Below are 25,792 nucleotides of genomic sequence, written 5' to 3' on the forward strand. Positions count from 1 at the left end.
CATAGACAAACTAAACATGTTTCTTCGGAGTAAGCAGCGCTATTCTTCAAAACCTACACACTCGCTGCACGACCCGTGGCACACGCCAGCTAGACTGACACAGTTCGCTCAGCGACGCGCGTGAAATAGAGTCTCCTGCAGAGAGAGAGAGACAGTGGAAGACACAGAGAGTTCAGGGGGACAGGAGAGCGAGAAGGACAAGAAAGGGAGCAAGCCCGGAGCCCCGGGCGCCGCGTGGCCAGTAGGGAAACGCGCATACACGAGGGCGGCCGCCTTCTCATTCCTTGCTGAATCCTCCAACGGGTCGAGCACAAACGCCTCTAAATATTCACTCGACACCAAACGTGTGTTTCTAGTGAGCTGAGGAATATGGCGCGAATGAGAGCGTTCAAACTAACGCTCCCCTTTAACATGCGACCGGCTGCTCACGCGCTACCGCCTAAAAGTTGATCGCGCCTTCGCTAGTACCGCACCGAGCAGGTGGCGTGTGTCTTCTCCGGCGGCAGAGCGTTTGAGAAATGAGGGAAAACTACCGCATCTCTTCCATCAGTCGCTTTGTTGAAAAATGAACGGCATATGGCATTGTCCAAGATAGAAGGAGCTTCGTTATGATTCCGCTGCTCGTCCGATTGCCTCCGTGCCTGCTAGCTGGTGACCGGATTTACATGCTTTGGAGCAATTTTCCATGCCCTTCTTTGCGCACGGAAGGTGAACTTTGAGCCAAGACCCGCTGCTCGATTGCTTCTCCGAGCAATTCTCACCGGTCGGCACATCAATAGCGCTCTTCGCCTGACAAATCGGACTCCGAGAGGTCCCGTCGAACATCAGTTCCGCGGCCTGTCTGCCTGTTTTCCACTATCCGCTTGCTGTATCTCACCGTCCCCGGTGTATGTACACCTGACATTGCGCAAGCGCGAACGGCATGAACGCATTTTCTTCGCTCTAAAGGTGGTTCACGTATCCCAACCGCGCTTGCTTCTCTTCTCCCCTTGTTTTTCGCGCGTAATTTTCTTTTATTTAGGCGGACGGTGGCTTTCTTCGCCGTCTTGTCTCCGTCGCACTCTCAGGTGCTCTAATTCCTCATTTGCTAGTACGACTTCCGTGTAGTCGGTTTCGGGACCCACAAAGGCACAATGCCTTCTGACTTCTCGAGAGGGGAGGCCCCGATAAGCCCCGTTTCTCGGTCGGTAGCGTCTTGCCATTGCCGGGTTTCCTCCCCTCGACCTCAATAGCAGCTCGCTGGACGTGCCTGGATAAAAGGGTGCGCTGCTTGCGGACAGAGCAAGCCCCTTCAAATGAAAAAGGAAAGCATGCAGGAGACGGCGACCACGCCACCGTATCCATCGAGTGTCTTTTTCTGGACTGAGCTTAAAGGCACGAGGTGTTCTGTCTTTTTTCACCCCGCTTGCGAAGGACAAGGTAACTGCATGACCAGATTTTCGGTGGTATTGCGCGCCTCAGGTTGCAGTTCAGTTCGGAGAAGGGAGGATCTTCTGCTTTGTTTTGCTTGTGCGCATGTTCCATGAGTTTCCACGCGAGTGCCCCAGTGGAGATGAAGCGATGAAGCGAAAGGCGAGCAAGGAGATAGAGATACGGACGGCGTGCCACAACGAATGACGATCGCACGACGTACCGAAGACGCCGCGACGAAGACAGGATATTATCAAGCTCTTCTCGTCTAGACTCTTGTTCCGCGGTCTATCAGAGCGCTCCGTCTGCGCCCCGCCCGCGAAAGTTTCTCTGCTTCCCCAGTTTCAGACCATGCAGTGTCGCGGGGCATGAGGCCCCTCGTGTGTAAGCAGCAGCGTGGGGTAGGTCCGTCTGTTTCCGTTTTTCTCTTCCGTTCGACGAGGCCTCGTTTCCAAGATGTCGCGGCCGTCCGTGCCGGTAGTTCAGCCCTCGCTCTCTTCTTTGCTCGGCTCCTCCTCGCCCGCGTCGCCTTCGTCCTGCTCTGCGTCGTCGCCGACCTCGGTCTGCTCGCCGTCCTCTCTCGCGTCGGTACCTCCGTCTCCGTGTGTGCCGCGTCGCTCGCCCTCGGCTTCTGCCGTCTGGCTGGACTGCGAGAACCCACTGCAGCCCTTTCTGCAGCTTCTAAACGAGCAAAAAACTGCTTCGAAGACGCTGGAGCGCTTCTGCCAGGATTTGGCGATCGCTGAAGAAGACCTGATCTGTGCCCTCTCGAAGGCGAAGGGGATCGCCGCAGACAGCTGCGCGCCCACGTACTTCCGCGAAGACGCGCGCAAGCACCTCCAGGAGCTCGACTTCTTTCAGGAGCCTCCCCCGCCCGAGGCGCCTGTCGCGCATGCGCCGTCGAGCGCGTCGTTTGCCTCCTCCGCCTCGTTTCCTTCTTCGTCGTCTTTCCCCTCTGCATCGTCTTTTTCGTCCTCGTCTTCCGCGTCCCTCTGGCTGGCGTCGAGCTCGGCCGTGGAGGGAAGGGCCGAGCGAGGCGACGAGGCGCTGGAGGAAGAACCTGGAGAGCGCGAGCGCCACGAAGACGAGAGCGAAACCAGGCAAAGCAGGAGTGAACGCGAGAGGGCGCGCGCCGCTCTGTCGGCGGCTGACGCCTCGGCGACTGCTGTCTGCGGCGCGGCAGGGGCAGGGCGAGGGCTCGCCCCCGACGTCGGCCGCGAGGAGACTCCGGAGGGAGGAGCGAGAGGGACAGGGGTTGCCGGAGAGGGCGACTCGTCGGATCCCTCTGCGCCTCGCGCCCGCCTTCTTCACGAGGCTTCCGGGGTAGAGAGAGGAGACAGCCTTGACGCCTCTGCATGTGCCGCCGACGAGGAAGCCACGGCTGTCAGTGCTGCGTGTTCTCTGTCTGGCTCGTTTCCGCTCGCAGCTTGCTCTGCGCCGCAGCTCGGGCTTCGCGCTGCGCCTCCGCGCCTGGCGCGCTCCTTGTCGCCGTCGCGTCCCGCTGCGTCTCCCGCCTCCACCGCCGCGTGCCCAGGGTCGGAGTTCGGGTGGAGCTTGCTCGAGGCGCACGCGCCGTGCGAGGAGGTCCTCTGTCGCGTGGGGCGTTCGCTCTTTCTCCTCGTCTGCGGCCGTCTGCAGCAGCACGCCGAGGCTCGCGCGGCGTTCCTCTCGCTAGCCAAGGCGACGGCCAGCCAGCAGCGGCTCCTGCTGGCGGAGAAGGCGCGGCTGGAGCAGCTCGTTCCGAAGCTGACGGCCTCCTTTCGCCTCGCGAGCACGCGAAAGGCCCGCGCTTTCTCGCGGTACGCGAAGGCCGTCGCCGACGCGGAGGGCGCCGTCCTCATGCGGGAGCGCCTGAAAACCCAAAATCTCAACAGCGCCTCCTCCGCCGCGCCCGCCTCGGCTGCGGCCTCCTCGCACGTGCTCGCTGCGTCGGCGTCGCCGTTCGCCCCGCTAGTCGTGTCTGCGTCGCCCCCCGGGAGCCGACACGCCTCGGCTCACGCGTCTGGGGCCGACGCCACGGAGCCTCGCTCTGAGTCTTCGCCGGCGTCTGCTGTCCCTTCAGCGCGAGGCAAGAGCGGCGATGGAGGCGCACGAGTGGCCCGCGACAGACTCTCCCACGCAGTGGTCTCGCCGCTGCTCCCCCAGCTGCAGAGACAGCAGCAGCGCGCGAGCCTCCTGTTTCAGCTGTACATACAGGCGAGGCGCGAGTACGGGGCCGCCAGCGTGGCAACTGCGAAGGCCGCGACGTCGCTGCAGGCGGTCGTGGCGCATCTCTGCGCAGAAGAGCAGGATTTCATCGAGCGCGAGTTCCTCAGGAAGCAGAAGGCAACGCTGGTCGGGCTGTTTCGCGCGATTGCGAGGCTCGCTGCTGCGGAAGAGAAGGCGGAGCGGGCGCTCGAGGCTGCGCTCTCCGAAGCGCAGAAGGAACTTTTGCCTGCTGTCACGCGCTGCCTCGTCAGCGAGAGCGAGAGACTCGCGCCGCAGGTCTTCATAAGAGGGAGCGCGGAGACGCCCCCTCCGGGGATCGAGGGTGAAGTGACACGCACAGTGGGCGCAGCGTCTCAAGGCGGCGATGGAAGAAGTGAGCCGGCGCCAGACGCAGGAGGAAAGGAGGGATGCCGAGAAGAAGACAGCTGCCTGTGGAACGGAGTTGAAAAGGAGGGCGAAAAACGAGAGGAAGCGAATTCGGGTCCTTCGCAACTCGCGGAGCGTCAGGGGCCGGTGCACCTTAAGTCAGATCCCGCTTCTGCAGCAGACGGAAGGAAGGCGAGCGGTGCTCCAGAGAGCGGGAAAGACAGAGAGACAACGGCAGGTGAGAGGGGGAGCTAGCGCAGTTAGACGAGCGCACAGGTTGGGCGGATTGTGTCGTGCGTCGCAAATGTATCGATGCGGCAGGCCCCGGCGATGAAGGTGTCGTCCCCCCACTATCCACCGGCGTGCACGTCTTCGTAACTCGTAGTGTGAATGCATTCCCCGCTTCCAAGAACGCAGAGTGGCTCCTTGTTGTTTCGCCTCTGCGGTTTTCAGGCGAAGAGCTGTCATCTCTCTTCGCGGACGCGCGGAGCTTCTGCGAGCCCCTCCGCTCGAGTAATCGCCGCATGCAGAGTATGTTGGAGGTCGTCCGGCTGGTCATGCAGGCCTTCAGCAGCTACCACAAGGCGCTGGGGGCCGCCGCGGGATCTCTCCCCTCCGCTTCGCTCTCCGAGTCGCCGTCGCTCGTCGCGGCCGCAGCAGATCCTCGGCGCGCGGCGTCTTCGCCAGAGGCCGTCCCTCGCGGGGCGCGCGCGTCTTCAGCTGGCGGCGGGCGAGCCGAGGAGGGCGCGGCAGCCGCTTCGGCCCCCACCACCGGCGCCGGCTGGCCCAGCGGGCGCCGCGCGGAGCCGCTCCTCATGGCGGGCTGCGGCTCGGCTCTTCTGCAGGCCTGCGTCGCGGAGGTCGCGGAGGTTTGCCACACGCTGGAGACGTGCTGCGGCGAGTACCTTCTCTGCCTTCTCAGCGAAAGCATCGCCCAGCAGCGAAGCGCCATCCAAAAGCTCTCCGCCGCAGAGGACGACATGCGCCGGCTGCTGAGCTCTTCCCGAGCTGCAAAGGCCGAGACGCTCAGCCAGATCGCGGCGCTCGCCGAACGCGTCGGTGCAGCAGAGACAGAGGGCGCCGAGCGACGCAGTCCTCGCAAGGACTGCGACGGCCGCAGCCCCTCCGCGCGCTCATCCGCGGACACAGCCCCGCCACGTGCGGATGCGGGGACGCTGGGCGGCGACAAAGAGCGCGGAAATCGAGACTCGGGAGGAGGCGTCGACTCCCCTGGCGCCAGCGATCCCGACACTGCCCTACCTGCCTCGGCCTCTCAGCCGGCGTCGTCTGCTGCGGCGTGTCTGTCGCGGTCAGCGTCTCTCGAGTTGCTGCAGGCGTTGACTGGAAACGTGGCGGATCAGGAGGTGATCGCGGCGGGTCGGCTGAAGAAGCTGATGAAGACGATTTGCGCGGGCGAGGCGCAACGCTGCAGTCTGCTTCTCTTGCAGTCGAAAGCTGTTCACCGCTCAAGCATCGAGGCCGCGGCCGGCGCGGCTGCGGAGTGTCGCGCAGCCAAACAGCTTGCGGATCGCGCTCGGGAGACGCGGGCCTTCCTGCGCTGGCTCGCCGATGTCTTCCCCGACGTCCAGCGTGGCGCCCTCCGGCGCCTGGAGACCTACCGGAGCGAACGCGCGGACAAAGGGGACGGCGCGGACCCGGGGAGCATGCGGAGTGGGGGTCGCCGACTCGAGTCTGGCGACGCGGAGGAGCGACACAAGAAGAAGGAGAAGAAGAGGCGCAGGGGAAGCCGCGAGAGACGCGACCGCGGAGACGGAGAGAAGCGCGCGCGGAGCGTCGGCGAGGGCGGAAAAGAGGCAGGGCGCGGGGAAGGCGCAGGACCTGTTGAGTCTCCATCGTGTCCTTCGCTCTCGCGGCGAACGTTCTCTGAGGCGAGCGTCGCCACGGTGCCCAGGTCGCCGCTGTCGTGTCCTGTGGAGCTGAGCCTCGGAGACCGTGGCCTCACTCGTCGCTCACGCTCGCAGGTCCAGAGTGGCGACGACTTACGCAGCGACAGGAGGAGAGTGCGCGACAGGAGGCGCTCAAGAAAGGCCGATGCGCCTGCAGGCGACGAGACAGCGTCCTCCGTCTCTTTGCCCTGCGCTGGCCGCTCGCCCAGTCCAAGGCACTCCGCTTCCTTGCGTGCCCCTTCGCCCTCGTCTTCCGCGCTCTCGCTGTCTCCTCCGCCGTCTACCGGGGAGCGGCGCCGCAACTCCGCGCGGGGGGACGCGGGCGGCGAGCGCGGCCGCCCCCCGGTGCGCGCGCTGTCGTCGAGCTTCTCAGCCGAGTTGGGCTCGCCTTCGCCTTCTTCGTCGCCTGTCTTCTCGTTTTGCTCTCCTCTCGCAAAGTCTCCCTCCTCTGCGTCCCTTCGCGATGAAAAAACTCGAGACAGTGAAGACGAAAAGGACGCGAGCGCCTGCCGAGAAGAGGGCCTGGAAGACGCGAGCCGCACGACGCTCGCGCGACCAGACGAGGAGCCCAGAGGACACAGAGGGGACGAAGGGGATAGACAGAGACGCCGCGAGGGAGACAAACAACCGAGCGCCCTCGTGGCTGCTGCAGCCCGAATGAAACGCGTTGAATGCGCAGGTAAGACCCGTGAGGAAATGGAAAGGAAGACAGGAAGTCAAGGGGCTAGACTAAACACCGCAACGCAGGGCGAGCGTCGCCGGAGGGCTTGCCTGCGGAGTCTCCAGTTTTTTTCGCGTGTAGACTCCGGGTGGATTCACACAGCTGTCCATGAGGCAGGTCTGTGCTCTGTGTGGATAACCTCTCTTGATTTGTTTTGCTGCGTGCATCGATGTCTCCCCCAACTCTATGCGTGTGTCGCCCCTGCCTTTCGAGCTCCTTAAGCGAGGTGGGATGCGGAGCTTCTGGTTGCCGGGGCAAGTAGTCCTCTTGTCTCTCTGTCTCTGCGCGTTTTGCGGCGCAGCAGTCTGGTGGCGCGACGTGGTGCAGATTTCGTTGCCGCTCTCGCCGCCCGCTTCCTCTCCCTCGTCTGCCTCCTCGTCGTCGACGTCCTGCAGCACGCTCGCGAGCGGCTCCACCTGTCCCTCGGAGCGGCCGGGGACCTTGGGCGGCGAGAGCGGGCCGCCGAAGGCGAATGCAGGCGCGCCGGAGTCGGGCGCGGCTGCAGAAGAGAAAGCCGAGCGCGAGAAGAAAACGGCGGAGGACTACGAAAAGGAGCTCCCGGTCTCGGCGGTCATGACACTCGAGGAAGGGGTCGTCAAGCTCGTAAGCCCCGACACACAGCTTCGAAGCCAGGCGAGGAACAGTGACAGATAGCGCCTCGTCTCGGCGTAGGAACCACACATTTACGGGAGGAGGAGGAAGCAGCCGGGGGTGGCTGCACGTACGCATGGAAGATGGAAAGTTGCTCTGACCAAGCGTGCGCGGCGGCCGCAACAGAGGCGAAACTTGGGAAAGTCGACAGCAACTTCCTGCGGACTCTGGGAGCTGCGCCTCGTTTCGGTGTCCAAGGAGGGCGGCGCTTCGTTCGACGGAGCTTGCAGCGGCAGCGACGTGCTGCAGGCTGTTCGCCAGGGCTCAAAAGGCGACAGCGTCCCTCTCCTGAGCGGCAGACCGTTCGTTCTGCGCTTGTGCGGCGCCGCCTGTGTGGCTGGCGTTTCCTTCGCAGGAGTGCGCGGCGCTCTGCGACTTTGACGGCTCGGAGTTCGACGCGCTCACTTCGGCCTCCTCGTCTGCCGCGACACACGTGCCTCACGTCCCCCGCAGCCGCTCGTTCTTCTTCCGCCGGGGCGACATCGTGCGGGTCACAGTCCCCGTGGGGCCTCTCTGGGAAGGGCTCGACCCTCGAGGAGTCAAGGGCGTCTTTCCTGCGAGGTGAGAGTCTGGCAGCGCGCCACGTTGGGACCTGCGGTGCGTGGACCGCGGCGCATTTCCGCGGCCTCTGCTGTGTTGGCGCAGCAGCTGAATCGTCGTGCGCCAGCTCCTGCGCGCCGGGAGTGGTTGCGCCCCCGCTCGAGTGCACTTTGGCGGTTCACCCCCGTTCCGCGGGCGAGCGGCGAAGAAGCCCTGCTCGCCAACGGGAAGCGAGGATGCCTTTGAGGCGCGACGAATCAAGTTGCGCCGCGGCTGCGAGTCTGAGTGAGAGAGGCCGCTCGCCGGGGCGACACAGACTGACAGATGCATGTGTTTTCGCGTCCTCTAACGCAAGTTCCCGTGTTCGCTCGTTGCGACGTGTCGCTCTCGCAGCTGCGTCTTTGTGCCGGCGGACAGCGTCTGGGCGGCTCGCCCGGCGCTTCAGGAGAAGGACAGAGGCACTCTGGAGCGCCTCGTCTTCGACTTCTTTTCTTCCACGCGACCAGGCTTGGCTGCCTCCGCGGCCTCCGCGAGTGTGGGGTCCGGCGCGGCGGACACTGAGGCGACAGCGCAGAGAGAGGAAAAGAAGGGCGAAGCCGGCGATGCGAAGCGGCGCCAGAGGCCAGGTGAGAGGAGGGGCTTGCGACAGAGATGGCATCTAGCTCGAGGGAACGGCTCGCACCAGCTGCACTCGCACCAGTCCCCGTGTGGACAAGCGGGTCACGGGTTTCGGGGAGATCTCGGCGAAGTGTTTTTTCAAATAGACTCGGCGCTGCGTGTCCTGCGAGACACTGCCGCTGCTGCTTCCGCGCCGCGCGAGTGGGCTGGCTGGGCGTCCGCGGGTCGCCACGCGCAAGGAGCGTGGCGGGTGCGGCGATTGCGACGGCGTGAGTCTCTCGATTTGGCGCTAGGGGACAGTTGCATCCTCTGTGCGGGTTTCGGGTCTTCTTTGCTGCAGCGCTTCCTTGCTTTTCGCCGCGTGTCTCGCGCGTGTGCCCCGGGTCGCGGCTGGACACGGAGTCGGAGTCGACGGGCGAGTTCGCAGAGGAGGAGACGCTCTCCTCCTCGGAGCCGCGGCGCACTTCCTCCACTCGCGCGATGCAGCCGCCGTCGTTCCTGCCCAAGGGTCGCCTCCAGCCGCAGCGGAAAAAGCGCGAGGCGACCGACGAGCCGGGCGACAAAGCCGCCGGCGACGGCAAGAGAGACGCGAGCGCCTGCGAGGAGGTGCGCGCGGGGGTGGACGCGGCGGCCGCGGAGCCGGGGCTCGCGCGAAGCGCTGAGGAGGTGGAGGACGGAGGAGCCCAGAAGGCAGAGGAGACGCTCCAGGAGCAACAGCAAGAGCGAGAAGACGACGAACGAAGGAAAGCCATGTACCGGAAGGGTTTCAGCGAAAGCAGCTGCGACATGCTCAAGCGCGAAGCTGCCCACGACGGACTCTTGCCTGGCCTCGCACCGCGCTTCGAAGGCGACGAGGACGCCGACCGAGTAAGCTGTCCAGAGACGTACAACCGGAGACGCTAAAGACGGAGGGCGCAAATAAATTGCAGAGACGAAATCGCATTCAGTCCCAGGAAGCAGACAAGACGAATACAGACGGGGGAAGCCGTACCTCTTGGACTCAAATCCCGGGGTACCTGTCGAGCTGAAGTGCGGCGAAGCGCGTCGCATCGAATCCTAACCGCGCTGGAGAACGGGAGAAAGTCTGCGCCAGCGAGGGACGCGTGCGAGGGAGGACGGGGTTCTGAGTGGGCTTGATGAGACCAGTGACGCCGAAAAACGCACAAGGAAGGAGAAAAAGAAGAGAATAGGTAGCGCGTTGCGCGGCAAGAGAGGCTCTGCGGAGTCTCGGCTCCGAAGTTCGTTTTGAACCCGAAAAACGAGGAAAGGCATGAGCCGTCCATCAGTGAGGCAGAGAGAGGTGTAGATGCAGCCGACGTTGCGGCTTCATTCGGCTGGTTCGAGTCGTGGCGCCCGCGTTCTCTTCGCGCGCTGGTTCCTGTTCCCTGGTGCATCTCGCGTCTAAGGGTGGGTTGTCTGTCTCTGCAATTTTCGAGATGCTTCAGCTTTCTCGAGGCGAGCGGACGATGAGTCTCGGGGTCGCTGCCGGCTCAGAGAGTCTGCCCACTGGCGACTCTGCGACGGCTGCTGCAGCCGTGGCCTCGCTGAGCAGCTACGACCGTCTTCACCAGGAGGAGTTCAAGCAGAGGTATGAAGCCTGCCTAGTCTTTTCGCCTCTTCCACTTCATCGGTCGCGTGTCTCTCAGAGCCGCCGTCTGTCTTCCTGTCTAGCAACGCGCGGCGGATCTGTGCGCGTTATACATGCGGCCGCGCGGACGAGCGTCACACGTACTCATCATCTGCTGGGTATCCATCTCTGTTGCGATTCGCGAGTATTTCACCATCGACAGTCTCTGTAAATCCGTCTTCGCTCTCTCTCGTGCTTTTTGTTCATCTACCTCTCTACTTTCCCCAAGCGCTGTCGCGGCGTATCTGGATGAGTCGTTTCTGAGACTGCGCGTGCATGCGCCCATTTGTCTTTCCGTGTCTCCCTGCGTGACGTGTGTATCCACATGACACACGCATATATATATGTATATACGTATATAAATGTGTATGCGTCTGGTAGACTGATTGCAGAGCCGTGAGCTTGTGTCGCTTGCCTAGACGCGTGAGCAGTCTGCGCGGCTGGATTCCTGCGCTGGTCGTGAATGTTTTTCCTCAGAATTGGCTTGACGGAGTTCGTTCTGCAGTCGTACAGCTGCGCGCTCTCGAAGCGGATTCTGCTCCAGGTATTCTCTCCCTGCAAACCTGAGCTCTTAAGTACTCATACATCCTACATATATATGTTTTTATTGGAAGCACGAGTGTGTATGTCCGTGGTTAGGAAACGTAGCAACAATACGGCTTGCGAGGGAGCTTTTCGCTCAGCGAGCGTCTCTCCGGGGGAGGCGGTCCCACAGTTGGGGCGTGTGTGTGACGTATGGCACTGCTCCTCTTCAGGGTCGGTTGTACGTGACGCAAAACACGCTCGCGTTTTTCTCCTTCTTCAACGAAACGACGATCTTCGGCCTCGAGACTGTGCTCATCATGAAGATGAAGGAGATCGTTGCAATTCGGTACGCGATTTTTTTCCTCACGTCCAGAGGCCAACACGGCTGCTGGACGGGGCAGTCCACGAATTCGCACTTGCGCCGCGACGCTCGTACTGATCTGCCGCCTTTTTGTGTGTAGATCTGTGTGTATCTGCGTTGTAAAGCATGTTGCGGAACACGTATGCATACGTGGCCTCTTACAACATGGCGACGTCCAGCCTCTCGCCTCTGTCAGCGGGGGATTGCAGGCCCGAGCGACACGTTCCTGCCTCCTTTCTCTGTGTACATGTCCCCGTGGCTCCAGGAAGAAAGTAAACGCGTTTTTCTTCGACAATTCTATCGAAATTGAGCTAACTGGCGACCGGCGACACTTCTTCGCAACCTTCCTAAACCGCGATAAGGTACGGCCTCTACGCTAAGCTCCGTTCTTCAACTGCGACGACGCCTTGCATGCTCAACTCTTTTCTGCATGTCGGCGACGCCGCACTGCCTGTGTGCGTCTGCCACCGCATTGCAGTCGCGTGCGTCTGTAGGCTGGGGTTCCGTCTAGAGCGGCGTCTCCGCCTTCAGTGTCTCAAGCGTTCTGTTTTCTACGCGTTCTCTCCTAGACATCTGTGCGGCTTTGTCTCAAGCTCGTTTTCCCTGCCTCTGAGTGTTTTTCTGCGGTGAAGAGCCGAGAGACGCAATGCCACACATGGTGCTCTTCTTTCGTAAAAGCCGAGTATGAGGCGAGACGCCCGCAGACCAGCGGGAGCCGCGGTGCCCCCAAGCCTTGCGCGTTAGGTTCGTGTTCGCGTCGCTTGGCGAGATCGGGGCTGCATGCGCGCGAGTTCTAGAGGGAGAGCTGAAGCCGATTCCGCGCCTCGTACGAGCGTCTGCCAGGCGGATTTCTTCATTTCGTGTCGGTCCATTGGCATCGGATGGGGCTTCTGTCGTCCTCCGTTTCGAGTCTTTCTTTGAACAAGAGGAACCTGCGGCAATCCCGGCGGGTGTGGGGTGTGGGGCCCAGTCGGGGGCGGTGTCTCCTGTCCCTCGCTGTCTCCGTTTCCGGGCGAGGATGCTCTCTCGTGGGCTCTGCGCCCTGTGTCTCTTCCCTCGTCCGTGAGGAAGCTCTTTGGTTATCCCGCCCGCCGCAGCACACGCACGCGCGGCCCCAGCTTCAGGTTTAGTCTTTTTGGAGCTCGCTGCTTGAAGCGATAGGCGAGCGCCAACGTGTGTGCACCGTGCCGCATTCTTGAGCGCCGCGTCCTGGCCAGCGCGCGTTTTCGATCTCAAGTTCTCGCGAGTTTTCCCGTGGCGTGGAAAGCGAGGCGTGTGATACGATGGAGGAGATCTCTGGGGTCTTCGGAGCGCGGGACGCATCCGTCCCTTTGCCGTCTCTCTTCGATTCCGGGCGATTTGCCTCTCCCGCCGCGAGCGGTCCCACACTTCCACGGGTGCAGGCGCCTCCGGCGAGTTCAGGAGATCAGCGAGGTGCACCCGTGCCGCCTGAGGAGTCCGCTTCTGAGGCCGGCGCTCAGCGTCGCGCCTCTGCATCTCCTTGCGTCTTTTCTTCGCGCAAAGAAGTCTCTGCCTCTCGCTCGGGGTCTCTCGCCTGTGCTTCGACCCCTCCGCCCCGTCGTTCACCGTTTTCCGCGTCACCCTTTCCCTCGTCGTTCGTCGCGTCGGCTGCCACCGGCTCCGCGCTGTGCACGCGCGAGGCCGTGGCGCTGGCGGTCCGGAGAGCAGCCGTCGCCGTCGCCGTCGCTCGCCAAAGACGGTCGGAAGTCTCCGCCCTCAGCGCGTCCGCGTGCTTCGCCGCGGCGCCGCCGCCGCCTGCGGCTGCCCCCGGTCTCGCGAACGAAGACGCGGCGCCGCAGAGAGCCGAACAGGAGGCAGCTGTAGAGTCGGGCGCCCCCGCTTCCAGGCTGCTCGCGAGCGGACTCGCCAAGGTGCTGCTTCCTCAGGCTCGCTTAGTAGCTGAAGCCCAGCCAGACTCATGCGCGCGTGAAGAAGCGAAGATGCAGAGCGAGCCGGCAGGGGAGAAGCTGCGGAGCCGCGGGACGCCGCCAGTTGACAGCTTGTGGGAGGAAGGTCAGGCGACCGCCCGCGGGCGAGAGGAGGATACGGTGAAGGACCCAACTGATGACGCGGAGCTCAGAATGATGCGGATAGCGAATCGGAGATCGCCGACGGAAGGCGCAGGCGAAGGGCGATCGCAGCAAATTCAGCGCGAATCAGCTCAGGAGGGAGAAAGCGAAGCGGGCTTTGGAATCGATCGCAAAGGAAACCCGTCGAACACAGGGACGGAGACGACGCGGGCGCAGGCAGGTGAAAAGGAAGAAACTGCCGGTCTTCTTTCATTTCCAAATCTGAGAGACGTGGCCTGGGGGCCGTCGCACGTGAAAGACGCGGCTGCGCTCTCGCCCAAGGTTCCTCACTTTTTCTCTCGGATCGGCGTCGCCACTGCGTATTCGGATCTCTCGTCTTCGTCCATAGGCAGCCAGCGCCACCCCTCGCGCGGCCTCTCTTCTGCATGCGCGTCTCCCGCACTTGTCTCCTCGCCTCGCTGCTCGCCTCCGCCTTCTCCGTGCTCCTTTGCCGCTGCGACTTCGCCTCCCCCTGCGCCCGCCGCGACGGCCGATTCGTCCGCGCTGCCTGTCCCCGGACACAGTGCGCCTCCCGCCCCGCGCGCCGCTCTGCTGCCGACGAACGGCGAGGTGTCTGCGGTCGCGTGCGCGCGTCAGTTCTCCTCGCCGTTCGCTGCGCCGCCACGGCCGTCTGGCCTCCACGCGCTTCAGCCATCCGAGTTAGCAGGTGACTTAGAATCGCGTCCCGCTCCCGATTATTCAAGGCGACCCCCTCAAAAGAACGGAGATCGTCGCGCTTCTGCTCGCACGGCCGTCAGTGGGCGGCACGCGGAGTCTGTCGCATTCGCGTCTCAGGCCGCGGACGCAGCTGACTCCACGACAGAGACGACAGAGACGACAGAGACAGAGAGCCTGCGTGGAATCTCACGCGGTCGCGACAGCGAAAGACTCGCCACGGGGCGAGGAGGAAGCGAGGGAGATCTCAAAACCCGAAGTCAGCTGAGCGAATGGGGTGGGGGAAAAGGAGTGGAAGCGAGCCCGTTTGAAAATCAGGAGAAGCGAGGAAAACCGAGACGTGAACAAGATGTAAGGGCGAAGAAGCGGATGCGAGCAGGACACGGGCTTCAGCGGGGATGTGAGATCGCAAAGGGCCTTCGCTGAATGCTCTTCTCCGGCGCATGTTGGCGTTTTTTTCCGCCTCGACAAACTCGCCTCCGCAACGTTCCAGACGCCCGACCTCTCCGAACGAAGGGCCCCTTTCGTAGAAGCATCGTCTTTTTTCTCGTTTCCATTTTGGCTCTCTGCCGCGTCGCATGCACCTCAGTGGAAACCACGAGTCTCTTTCTCTCGCCGTGTATTTCTTTGCAGGCCTACGATTTCATTCTCGCGCTTTGGGAGATCCATAAGCGCATGGTTGAGCACGGGGTAGGCGACAGCCGGCCAGTGCAGAGTTTATAGTTTTAGCTAGCTCCCCAGGCAGGCGCATCTATCCATCAATACGCGCTTTGGTGGAAAAAATGCTTCTCGAGTAGCTGGTGCACATATGTATTTTTACCAGTCTGATGTAGCAGTATTTGTCAGCTCGCAAACCTTCGTGACGTGTGCTTATGAACGATCTGCTGTTCGCGCGCCTCAGTCGAAGAAGACGAATACATTCGTCCACATATTTATATATGTGTATATATATTTTTGTATATATGTGAGAGAAAATGCGTCGTCAGTGTGTATGCAACGGGGCCATAAGACGTTGGTGTCTCAGAAAAGCTGACAGTTGTTTTCACATTACGCGTCTTTTTTCGCAGCTCCAAGATCGACTCGAGACGCCGTTTTGCGAGGGAAGCCCCTCTGAGGAGAGAGAGGACGGGCTGGAGGCGTCGTCGCGTGATCGCGCGCCGTCGGAGTTCAAGTCTGTCCGCCGCTTCGTCGCAGTTAAGGTGAGGTTGGTGCGCGGCCGATGAGTTTCCAGCATGGTGCTGGTTCACGCGTGGTTCCCTTGGCTCTGCCTTTTGGTCCGGTCTTCATCTTCGTTTTATTCTTAATCACATCGCTCTTCTTTTCTCTCTATCTTTTCCGGTTTCGTCTCGCTTCACGTGAGGCTCAGACTCCGGCCGTCGCGCAACTCTTTCCCTCCGCCGCTTCCACCTATGCATTTCTATACATTTATATGTACACACACGTTTAGATATATAGATGTGTACATGTGTATCTGTAAATGTATTTGCATGTGTGTGCATGCATGTACGCGCATATCTCCTCTCTTGTTTGTGAGATCCGTTTTGCCGTTTCACGCGTGTCTCGCTGTTTCGAGCGTGGTTGTTCTCCACTGTCACCTGGGCATAGCTTACTCCGTGTGAACACATCGGGCTTCACGTAGTTGTGTCTCCGCGCCCCTCATCGGTAGTCTGAAGCGTTTTTCTTCCTCTTCAGGCGGAGAGTGCAGCTGCGTTCCCTGCCGACCCCGGAGCTGCAGATCGACTTATAGACGAGGCCAAGAGGCGAATCCTGGCGAGCAGACAAGCGCAGGCGGAAACTGCCCGCTCGGAAGACGCCACATTGAGAGAGGCAGCGAACGACGAGCGTGGCAATCCGACTGAATCTGGAGAAAGCGTGCGCGAAGAATGTTCACAGAATGGCAAAGAAGCAGAAAGGGATGATCCGACAGAGGAGGCGAAGCAGGCGTGCCCGTCTGCCCCCCTCCGCAATGTCGTGCCCGGCGAAAAGTATAACATGAAGCTCGAAGAAGTTCTCAGCATCCTCTTTGTGGACTTAGACAATCCGAAAAACCCCTTCTTCCGGTACGAATCAACACGGGGGACGCGCGCGAAGAAACACAAGAGAAGAAAGGACTCTGCGCCTTGCCATTCCTGCATTTTGAAGGCAACATGGGGATAAGAGATGATGTGCGGGAGGAGCGAGCCAGCTGGATTATGTTTCCGAGGAAGGGCGATTCATTCGGCGAGTTTGTGCCTCGTGCCTTCTTCCGTCTCAGGACTAGGCTTCCACTCAGTGCACTCTTGCGCTTCGTTTTTTCGCGTTTCTCTCAGATCCATGGAGGCACAGCAAGCGTCTATCGGGCCTCCGTTTCCCTCGTGGATGCCTCGGCTCCCTCTCGCCGCACGCGTCTCTGGGGCTTCTCGAGAGCGGAGTGACGGTGCCACACAGGACTCCGAGGTCGGCGATCGCGCAGAAGCGCGAGCAGAGCGTCAGGAGGAAGCGAGCTGGCAAGCCGACATTCTGGAGCTCGCGAAAAGGCGCCCGTCGCGCGAGCTGGCTTACGAGATGAGCTGTAGGTCCTACAAATCGAAATGCACGGCGCAGACTCGCAGACCGCTCTTTCGTCTCTGAGTCGTTTCGACTCTGACTCCGCACTCAACAGCGCGGATGTCTGTGGGCCTAGGGCCTGCCGCCGCGGTTTCACTTTCCTCGTGAATGCCTTTTTCGCGGTGTGTGTGCCGGCTGAGAGCCACTTCTGCGTAGGCAGCCGAGGGCCCGTGACTCGCCGACGCCCTCGTGTTTTCGCGTCTCCGTGGAATCGCCCGTGCGTTTGTCTGCGGTTTCTGTTGCGTTCGCAGTGCCTGTGACGACCTTGAACCGGCTGCTGGGGCTGCCTTCCCGCGGCAACATCGAGGAGCGCCACGCGGTGTTCATGGTGTCCGAGGCCTGCGTTGTCATCGAGAAAGACGCTTACCTCCACGGGCTGCCGCTGTCGGACTGCTTCTTCACTAGGGTGCGATACCGCCTCACTGCGTTGAACGCGGCTGCGCGGCTCTCCTTCTTCGGGGGCCCTCTGAAGGACAGCGAGCGAGCGAACGGGGAGAGGGAGGAGGAACCTGCCGCGCGTGACGCTGCGCTGGAGACGCCCGAGACGCAACTCGACTTCGAGTATGAAGTCGTCTTTGTCAAGAGCACGTTTCTTCAGGTAAAGGGAAACACCGAGAGCTCCACATACAGTTCCTTTCTGCCGCACACTCTCCATTATCCCCCAAGAGATCGTGTATCCTGCTCAGTCTCTCGGTAAACATACAAGTGCATATATATATATATATATAGTGTGTGTGTAGTGTATGTAAGGAAATAAATAGTTGAATTATACTCAAACCCACCGGTGTGCTGTGTCGCAACTCTGATCTTTTTTCGTTCATAGTCGTCCGTGTCTGTTAGGCGACGATGTCTTTATTCTTCGCCTCCGCGTCTGCGCGGTCTAGAGGTAGATACGCGAGTTCATGTGTCTGCTATGGCTAATATGATTGCATTTCCGATTTGAACTCAACTTTCGGCGGTTTTGCCCGTGAACGCACAACCGGCGCGTGTGTAGCGTGTGTGCCTCGTCTTTCTCACGTGTGTGTAGGGGAAAATTACTTCTCAAGGAGAGGCGCAGGTCGCTGACACGCTCGCGCAGTTCCTCCAGTTCAGCCGCGAGGCTCTCCAGGCAGCCGTCGAGGCGGACGCGGCGAAGGCGAGCTTGGCTCTCCCAGGCGAACCGACAGAAGACGCACGAGACGTGAGGACGACAGAGCCTGTAAATCCAAGGCGTCTGAAAACAAAGAGAGAACAACAAGTTGGAAAAATCGGACAAACGCGAGCGAAGACGCAACTGAGCGGCTTGAGATTCGGTGACGCCCGTGTGGAGAGGCAGGGGAACTGCTACGCTTTTCCAAGCGAGCCGGGCGAGGGGACGGGGCGGAGGAGGGGCAGAGGGAGAAGCAAAGTCCTTACACGACGACGCACTGGCATCTTTGTTTCCTTTCGTGTGAGATGTTTCATGCGTCTTGTTTCCCGTCCTTGTCGCTATCTCCACGTGCCTGTGCAGGCTTCTGGCGGCCGTTCTCTTCGCGTTTTACAGTCCGCCGCAGCTGTCGCGGTGTCCGCGGGGGGGACGGCAGGGGCGGTGCGTGACGGTCGCGCGGGGCGACTGCCCTCGTCCCTTGTCTCTGCGTTTTCGTCTCCGCTGCGGTCTTTGCTGGCCTCGCCTTCGCTGGTGCGGGCGCGCGAGCAGGGCTCGGCGCGCTGGGAGGAGTTCATGCATCTTTGCCGCACGCTGCTCAGCTTGTCGTCTCTCCTGGCTTTCGCTGCTAAGCTCCTGCCCTCAACGCCATTCGAAGGTAAGCGCCGGAAGAGCGCCGGGGCGTCGTGGGGCCTCTGTGTGTCACTTGGCTTGCGAGGTGGTCTCGTGTGCCATGCAGCGGTCGTGGCGATGCACAGGCGCCGCGTTGTTCCATGCGTCTGCTTTTCCTCAGGCCTCCTCCTGCTGCTCGTTTGCGCCCTCTACTGGCGCGTCGCCGCACTCGAGAACTGCCTTCGGGATGCCGAAGAGCTCTCCTTTCCCAGCGCCGACAGAAATTCGCTTCAGTAGGCTGCGGCGCGTGAGGTCGCTGGGGAGCCGTTCGCGCCGAATGTGCGAGAGGCGACAGGCGCGCAGACACACTTCGCACATATCGGCGCGGAGGCAACCCCGCATTCGCCGATGCGGTATTGCACGTGGACGCGCATCCTCGGCAAGGTCTCATTATGTACGATACCGGTGCGCATATATATATATATATATATATATATATATATATTGTTTTTATTTTCCTGTTTTCTTCTTTGGGGTGCGTGTGTCGACGCGAAAGAGAGGTCTCGCTATCCTGGCCCAGACAAACGCGTGTGTTTGGTTTCGTGTCGCTCGGCAAATCAGATGTCTTGCAGTCTGTGTATTCGTTTTTGTCACAAATGGTGTCAAGAGTTGCGGTTGAGCCGCCAAACAGGTGAGAAGAGCTCTCGCGTTCCCAGTCTTTGGGATGGCACTGGAGGCTCCGCCAGTGCGGTATGTGGACAGACCTGTCGCCGCTGTGTCTTTCCAACAAGCTCGGTCGACGTCCTTCGTTTGCGTGAGAACTGAAGGGGGGAGCGCGATAGACACGCGCAGCAGGAGAGTGGTGTTTTTCTGAGTTCTACCACTTTTCTACGGCTTCTGCTACCAACTCACTCCCGTGGCTTCTGCCCTGCTCTTGCGAAGGAGATCGCTCTTTGTAATTTTTTCCGTGGAAGCCTCCGACTTTACGTTCGAAGAGGCGTACAGGCCTCATGCCTGCGTCATGCTGGCTTGGCTCGCACCGCGCGACACCAGAGGAAGAATTCCGTACACTTCGATTCGCCTTTGAAAAATGACCCGATTTCTCCTACTCACTCGACGGTTTGAGTCATTTTCGAAGGATCAAATGGTGTCGTGTATACTTCTCTTCAAGCAAGCTACGATCAATGTCAACTACGGGAGACAGTGACAGTCTATTCCGGCACCGGGAGATACTAGATATTCCCGCTAGGCACTAGGTCGATGCGTGAGGTGGGATATATGCAGCGAGCTAACTTACATTTGAGTTGTGTCACGGGCTCTCCCGGTTCTCTTACAAAACAGGTAGGGCTCAAAGAATTCATTGTCTCAAGACTACTAGCATGCACCTACACCGCGTTAAAAAAAATCTCAGGCTGAACCATTACGGCTCCCCTTGGCCTGTGTTTGGGGAGGAGCGGCGCCGCCTGAAACCTTTAATCATCCCCTTGATATCTCCGTTCGATATACTCTAAAAATTTCCATGCTAGTCGTCTCGTGCCTCGCCGGCCTCGTTCAGCTGCGTCCACGCAGAGCAGGAAGTGTCGCGAGGGCGGCCTCAGAGGCATGTTGTTCACGTCTGTCCCCTCTAAGCAGCAGCAGTCGAAGCGACATAGGACGTCAACGTCTGAGTAGAAAGCCGCTGTACGAGCGCCGAGCGCGAACACGGGCTCGTTGATCCAGCGGCACAGTTTTACCGCGATCCACACGGGCTGGAGATAGTCTACCGTAGACGCGTATCATGCATATGGACACGATTTGGGCGATGTAAATGCGGACGTGCCAGTAAAATATCCCCGTACCGAATATCTGTCTTTGAGCAAAGCAGGGTCCAAGACAACTGCTCAAGCCACGCCGCGCGGCAGGGACATACGGAGTAAGGGTGCCCATCGAGCGCCGTCATGCCTTGCGCACGAGAAGCTCCTGATTTGAGTTCAGCCCCGGTGGCTGTCCCGTAAAGAGCTCCTCTATCCCTGTAAACAACTCGGCTTCCCGTGCTTGTGCCGCTGCTGCAGCGTCTGCAAACTTCCGCCGCACGCTTCACCTGCCGTCCCGTGGTAGCCGAGGGACTGCTACCCCACGGAGGCCAGCCACTGCCTGCGCCTCAATAGAACCTCGTTCGTGTCCAAACAAAGTCTCCTAGCAAGCCAGTAGGCTTGCTAAAGACGGAAGTACGGACGAGATGAAACGGATTTCTCAATAGGTGAAGCAACGCGAAAGTTACAACTGCAGCGCATCCACGTTCAGTATGCCCCCCTCCTCCGGCATGCCTTGGTGGTTTCGTCTGCTCCGCCGCCGGGAGCCGGGGAAACGGACTTCTTTGTCTCTCTGGAATCACTTATGCTTCGCTTTCACGTTTACCAAAAGCGAAGTTCCGTGGAGTTGTGAAGTAACTAGTAAAAGTTCAACATCTACGGGAGCAAAGCTACGCATCTAACCCCCAAGAAAGCTCTCGTGTCTCTAGATAGCGACGCTCGCTTGTTGCAGAACCCGTTCCCTATGTGATTTTTCTTTTACCTCCTTTTCTACTCCAGTGTTTCGACTTCGCCCTGCTTCCGCGCAGGGTCCCTGGCTCTGAACAAGTGACTACTGAGTTTCCTTGGGTTTTTCGGGACTTTCTTTCTGGAGTGTCGTACGTTCATCCGCCTGTCCAGTGTATCTACGGCGTGCTGCCGCATTCCCGGCGGCTCGGCTCTTTTCGCTCCATGCAACGACATTTTTGTGCCGATGTCAGTTTTCAATTGGTTGCTCGGTGGTTTCCCGTCTTTTCGGCGATTCGTGACTGAGACAAAGGATCCTGTTGATAGTTGTCTCGGTTTTCAGGGGAAAACCCGACCTTCTCTTTTCGGGCGACTGCCGTAGTCCACGCCGGCGTCCATCTGGCTTGAGTTTCCTGGTCCAGTGCAAATTTTCGTTGATGAGCCGCAGCACAATCTGTAATGTCTCCTTTTAGCAGCGCGAGCGACGTCATCTGCGTCGAATGAGCCGCCTCTCTGTTTCCTGTCAACAGTCCTTTCCTCCTCGTCTTCCACTTCGGTTTCTGCAAGGCCTCACTCGTGCCGCTGCCATCATCATCTCAAAACGAATATCCGGCGGACGAAACCGCACGTTCTTACCCGACCTTCCGGCGTTGTATATCTTTGGCGAGCAAGTTTCTGGGTTCTGAGAGAACGGGCGGCGGCCCAGTTCCCACTTTAGTAATTTCTTTTGAAGTGAGGCTGCAGAGTTCGCATCTGACCGGCCGCCCTCTGGCTCTTTCCCGTGCGCCCACTCGTCTCTGCGCAGAAGCTGACGACAATGTCGCCGTATCAGTACCTTTTCAAATACATCATCATCGGAGACACAGGCAAGTCTATAGCTGCGCTGCTGAAAGGCAGTGAGCCGTCTCGTGTCTCTCGGATTTGCGTTTCTCACGGTGCTCCTTCGAGGAGTCGTCTGGTGATCCTGTGACCAGCAAGGCCACGAGGAACCCCTCGTCGCACCTTCTCGCTGTGGACTCTGCAGCTGGAAAGGACTCTAGTTAGTGAATCACGCATGTGCGTTTAGGCAGGTGTTTGGCGTCGCTCCAGGAATTTCCTCCGTTCACACGTGGCCGGAATTCCGTGCCTCGTGTCTCCGGTCCCTGGGCGGGAGGCGCGGCTGTCGCACGTGCTTCGTGAGGTCGAGGGGAAACTTTGAGGCCCGTTGTGTTGTGCTTCGTGTGGTTCCAGGCGTAGGCAAGAGCTGCTTGCTCTTGCAGTTCACGGACAAGCGTTTCCGCACAGACCACGATCTTACGATTGGCGTCGAGTTCGGTGCGCGACTCATATCCATCGGCGGCCGACAAGTCAAGCTGCAAATATGGGACACGTGAGCCAACCGGAAGGAGCAAAAAGGAACGACGGAGGAATTCCATCCTCACGAGGCGGCCGCCGAAGAGAGCGGCCTGTCAGCGACAGGGGCAGCAACTGGTCACAAGCGGAAGGGAGAGGGGGAGGAGAGGACTCACTCAGAGACGGGGGGCAGCTCAAGCGGCGACCAACGCCTGCGGCAGCCAGAAGAGAAGAGAGAAAGGAGGGAGAGGGACGCAGTCGGGCGTATAAATGCCGAAGGACAAGCAGACGAATACCGGCAGGCAGACGACGTCAGCGAGGTTTTCCGCAGAACCTCGCTCAGTATGTAGAGCACGCGCGGAAGTGTTTCGAGTCTATGTGGGCAAGCCGCGCGTGTCACGTTTGACCATCATCGAGTTCTGCGTGTAAGCAATCGCTGCTTCTTATGTTCTTCTGCGTTTCCGCCTTCTCGTGCGCCCAGGGCCGGTCAAGAGTCGTTTCGCTCGATTACGCGCTCGTACTACCGCGGGGCTGCGGGCGCCCTCCTAGTCTACGATATCACCAGGTAGCGTCGTTGCTCTGCTCTGACCCAGGCCTTCTCTAAATAGGCACTCCACCACTATACATATATGTATATATATGTATATGCATATATGTGAATGTGCGCGCTTATCTGCATGAGTGCGCGTGCGCTGTGTGCATCGACAATTTGCAAGGAGAGAGAAGAGGGCTCCCGTACTTCTCCGATCGCCCGTTGCATTCTGTCTGTGACTTGTGGACGGACACTCGTGTCCTTACGTGACGCCTGCCTATGTATATAAGTATGTATATGCATGCATGTCGGGCGTGCATGTACTCGTGCTGCTGTCTCAGTCTTGCTCGTGCTGCACAGACCTATATTTCATCATTGAGCGTACATATGCCGCTCGCTTTCGCGATCCTGTTTTCTGTAGTGAAGTTTTTTTAGTTTCCGCGATGAGGGCGCCATGTCACAAGCGGTCAAGGAATTGTGAGCCGCCGGGTGAGGACTTGGTGCCTCGAACCCAGTCGGTGGCGGCGAAGCTACGCTAAGCGAGCGCCGACCGCGCACATGAATATGGTTCGAGATCGGCGCAGTTCTTTGCATCTGGTACTTCTCTACGTATCGTCCGTATGGCGCAGAGGTCATTTTTAAGATTGCCTATAGCCGTGTGGAGACTGTGTGTGTGGTCGGTGCAGGCGCGACACGTTTATCCACCTGACCAGGTGGCTGGATGAAGTCCGACAAAACTCGAACCCGCACATGACCATCATGCTGATCGGCAACAAATGCGACCTTGAGCGCCGGGAAGTGAGCTTCGAGGAAGGTACGCAGAAACCTGAAAAGATTCGGATAGGGTTGCGGCGGGGTGTCCTCGGCTGCCGGGGGATGCGAGGCCTCGCTTCTCGTGGGCTCGCCCGAGCATCCTTCCGTTCCGTGGCCTGCGCGTGGATACATGCGGACGCGTTTTTGCGTCGTCCCGCAGGCGACGCGGAAGGAAGGGCTTTGCTGGAGTCGCGTCCGCATATGCTCGCGACAGGGTTCGTCGTGCAGCGAGGTGACCGATTTGGGTATCCTTCTTATGTGCATGTCTCTGCGCATGCATGTAAATCCGTTCACCGTGCATCTGTATGGATGTGCGGCCGCGCGTTGCAGGTGCAGCCTTCGCTCGTCAGCACGGCTTGATTTTTCTTGAGACCTCGGCGAAGACTGCGCAGAACGTAGACGAAGTGAGTGAACTTAGAGTCCGGTGTGGACGCCTGTGTGCTGGATTACTGTACGCTGCCAGGGGGGGCTCTTGAGGTACTCACTTCCGGTGTGTCTTTTCTTTTCGTGAGCGGGTGGAAGTCGGGAATCGAGCTCGGTTCTTTCGGAGTTGTGTGAGCGAGTCGCGGCCGGTTTGTTCTGCTGCGTAGGCGTTCATCTTGACAGCTCGAAAGATCTACGAAAACATCCAGCGAGGCATCTACGATCTCAGCAACGAGGCTCACGGCATCAAATGCGGGCCTATCAACGCGTACGGCGGCCACCCGAGTTCAGGTGAGAAGCGCAGTGCCTCTCGCAAACTCCACGAACTCTGCATACACAGCAAGCAGACACTACGGCAGCCGACACACACGTGTCACTTTGCACCCCAACGCGCCCGCGTCTCGACTCTCTGCGCTCTCGTGAACTTATACATATGCATATATATATATATATATATAGGTGGATAGATGGATAGGGATAGATATATGAGGGTGCGCATGCCCGTCGGTGGATAGTTATATCTTTTTTCTACGCTGGAGGGAGATTTTGCGCGGGGCGGCCGCCCTCGGGGCTCTTCGAGGGGCGCTTTCCATTGTGGCGCTCTCACGCGGAGGATGCTGCTGCAGCGCGCGTTTGGAGCGTCGACGTGGACGTGTTTTCTCTGGTGCCGTGGGAGGCTTGCCGCCTTGCAGGCGTGGCGGCCTGCGCGTTTTTGAGCGGTGGGAGTGTTGACAGCCCGTTTGGTCTCCTTCGGCGCAGCGTGTGCATGTTTGTGCGGTGTGGAGACTGGTTTTCGCGTTTTGCACGCGCAGTCCGTCTCTCTTGCGGGCTGTGTTTCCGCTGTTTCCTTCTGCGGAGGTTGCTGCGCGCGTGCGCCGCGTCTCGGCGCCGTTGAATGGAGCCTTTCAGGCCCCGTGCGTTGCGTTCTCAGAGCAGCACCGCGCGCTGGCTGAGCAACGATCTGCGAGTTGCTGCTGACAGACGCTGGAGCCGCCGCGACGGTGGCGGCGTGAGCCGCTCAGGCGCAGCAGCTTCATGTGCGCCGCGGCAGACGCGGGCGTGCACTCCGAGGAAAGAGGGCCTTTGCACGCGCTTCACACGTAGGGCGTGTGAAGGGGACTCTCGCATGGAAACCGACGTTTATGGCGACGAGACTTTGGAGGGGCCCCAATCGGGGAAGGCGCGTGAGCAAGGACGCGGGGGGAGGAGTGGGCCGGGGACATGCGCTCGTAGACCGGCAAGTGTCTGGGGGATGCGCAGAGGCCTTTAATTCACATTTCTGAGGCGTACGGCGACGAGCGAGGCAAGGCGTCTCTTGCTTAATCGTGGTCGCGTCCGCGTGCTTATGCACAGGGTGCGGTTTGCCCCGGGTGTCCTCCCGCCCGTGTGATGCTGCGCGAGTCCGGTGGGGCTTTTCCGCCTGCTTCGCCGGATCTTTGGTCCCCGGTTTCTTCCGTTTTGTGTCATTCGCTGGCGGTTCCAACGCACACCCGGGGAGGGAACAAGCTGTCTCACAGGGCGCACTCGCCTTGCAAGCTTGAGTGGCGTTGTATGTGGAGGCGTAGGGTGCCGCAGAGGGGGTTCGTGGCGCTGTTCTCTGTTTTTCTGACTGTCTAGGACCCTCGATCCAGTTTAACTGTTTCTCTGTTTCCTTCTTTCGGGGCCGTTTCTGTTCCCTGTTTTTTTGTAGTCTTCGCCTGCTCAGATGTCCTTCACGCAGGTGCCCTCGTTGGTTCTTTGTCTCGCATTCTGATCCTGTGCGGCATTTCTCGCAACCAAGGGGGTTCCCGGACTGCACTTCCTTTTCCCTGCCGGTCGCTCCCCCTCTTTTCCCCCCACTTCGTTCCGCGCGGTTCATCCACATAAACGCACACTGCGTCAGTTGCTTGCTGATTGGCTTCTGGCGCGTCTCGGTTTCCGCCAGGGACACGCCTGCGGTATTTTCTCGTTCTTCTCCGGTGTGTACCTGCTGAACCGCGTTGGAGGAGTCAAGCGCTGTAGGGACTTGCGCGCTGCCTTCTGTTCGCCTGCGAGGCGCATACAAGAGAAACGTGCACGGATCCCTCTGTAGGCGGGTCATGTATCGCGTGGCCTCGTTGCACAGGAGAGTTTCCAGGTCTTGTAGTCTTCTGAGGGATCTTGTGTGGACTCCGCGT

The 25,792-nt window shown here is 60.0% G+C and overlaps 2 protein-coding genes across 2 annotated transcripts; both read left to right on the plus strand.

Moving 5' to 3' along the window:
• Nucleotides 1-1,866: 1,866 nt before the first annotated feature.
• Nucleotides 1,867-18,317, plus strand: BESB_073200 (uncharacterized protein; the record flags this gene model as incomplete). The annotated part of the gene is made up of 19 exons (XM_029365693.1): nucleotides 1,867-4,222; nucleotides 4,438-6,570; nucleotides 6,914-7,215; nucleotides 7,619-7,824; nucleotides 8,197-8,429; nucleotides 8,762-9,288; nucleotides 9,858-10,009; nucleotides 10,526-10,592; nucleotides 10,804-10,919; nucleotides 11,200-11,296; nucleotides 12,152-14,050; nucleotides 14,333-14,389; nucleotides 14,767-14,898; nucleotides 15,392-15,759; nucleotides 16,009-16,250; nucleotides 16,537-16,883; nucleotides 17,313-17,465; nucleotides 17,775-18,066; nucleotides 18,202-18,317. The coding sequence occupies 19 exons, from the start codon at nucleotides 1,867-1,869 to the stop codon at nucleotides 18,315-18,317; spliced, it is 9,795 nt and encodes a 3,264-aa protein (XP_029218177.1).
• Nucleotides 18,318-21,353: 3,036 nt separating this feature from the next.
• On the plus strand, nucleotides 21,354-24,614 carry BESB_073210 (putative small GTPase Rab2; the record flags this gene model as incomplete). Its single annotated transcript, XM_029365694.1, has 7 exons — nucleotides 21,354-21,432; nucleotides 21,767-21,905; nucleotides 22,350-22,433; nucleotides 23,087-23,214; nucleotides 23,544-23,617; nucleotides 23,804-24,006; nucleotides 24,449-24,614. The coding sequence occupies 7 exons, from the start codon at nucleotides 21,354-21,356 to the stop codon at nucleotides 24,612-24,614; spliced, it is 873 nt and encodes a 290-aa protein (XP_029218178.1).
• Nucleotides 24,615-25,792: the final 1,178 nt, after the last annotated feature.

Source organism: Besnoitia besnoiti (genome assembly GCF_002563875.1).
Source record: "Besnoitia besnoiti strain Bb-Ger1 chromosome Unknown contig00007, whole genome shotgun sequence".
In the NCBI taxonomy this organism is placed as follows: Eukaryota; Apicomplexa; class Conoidasida; order Eucoccidiorida; family Sarcocystidae; genus Besnoitia; species Besnoitia besnoiti.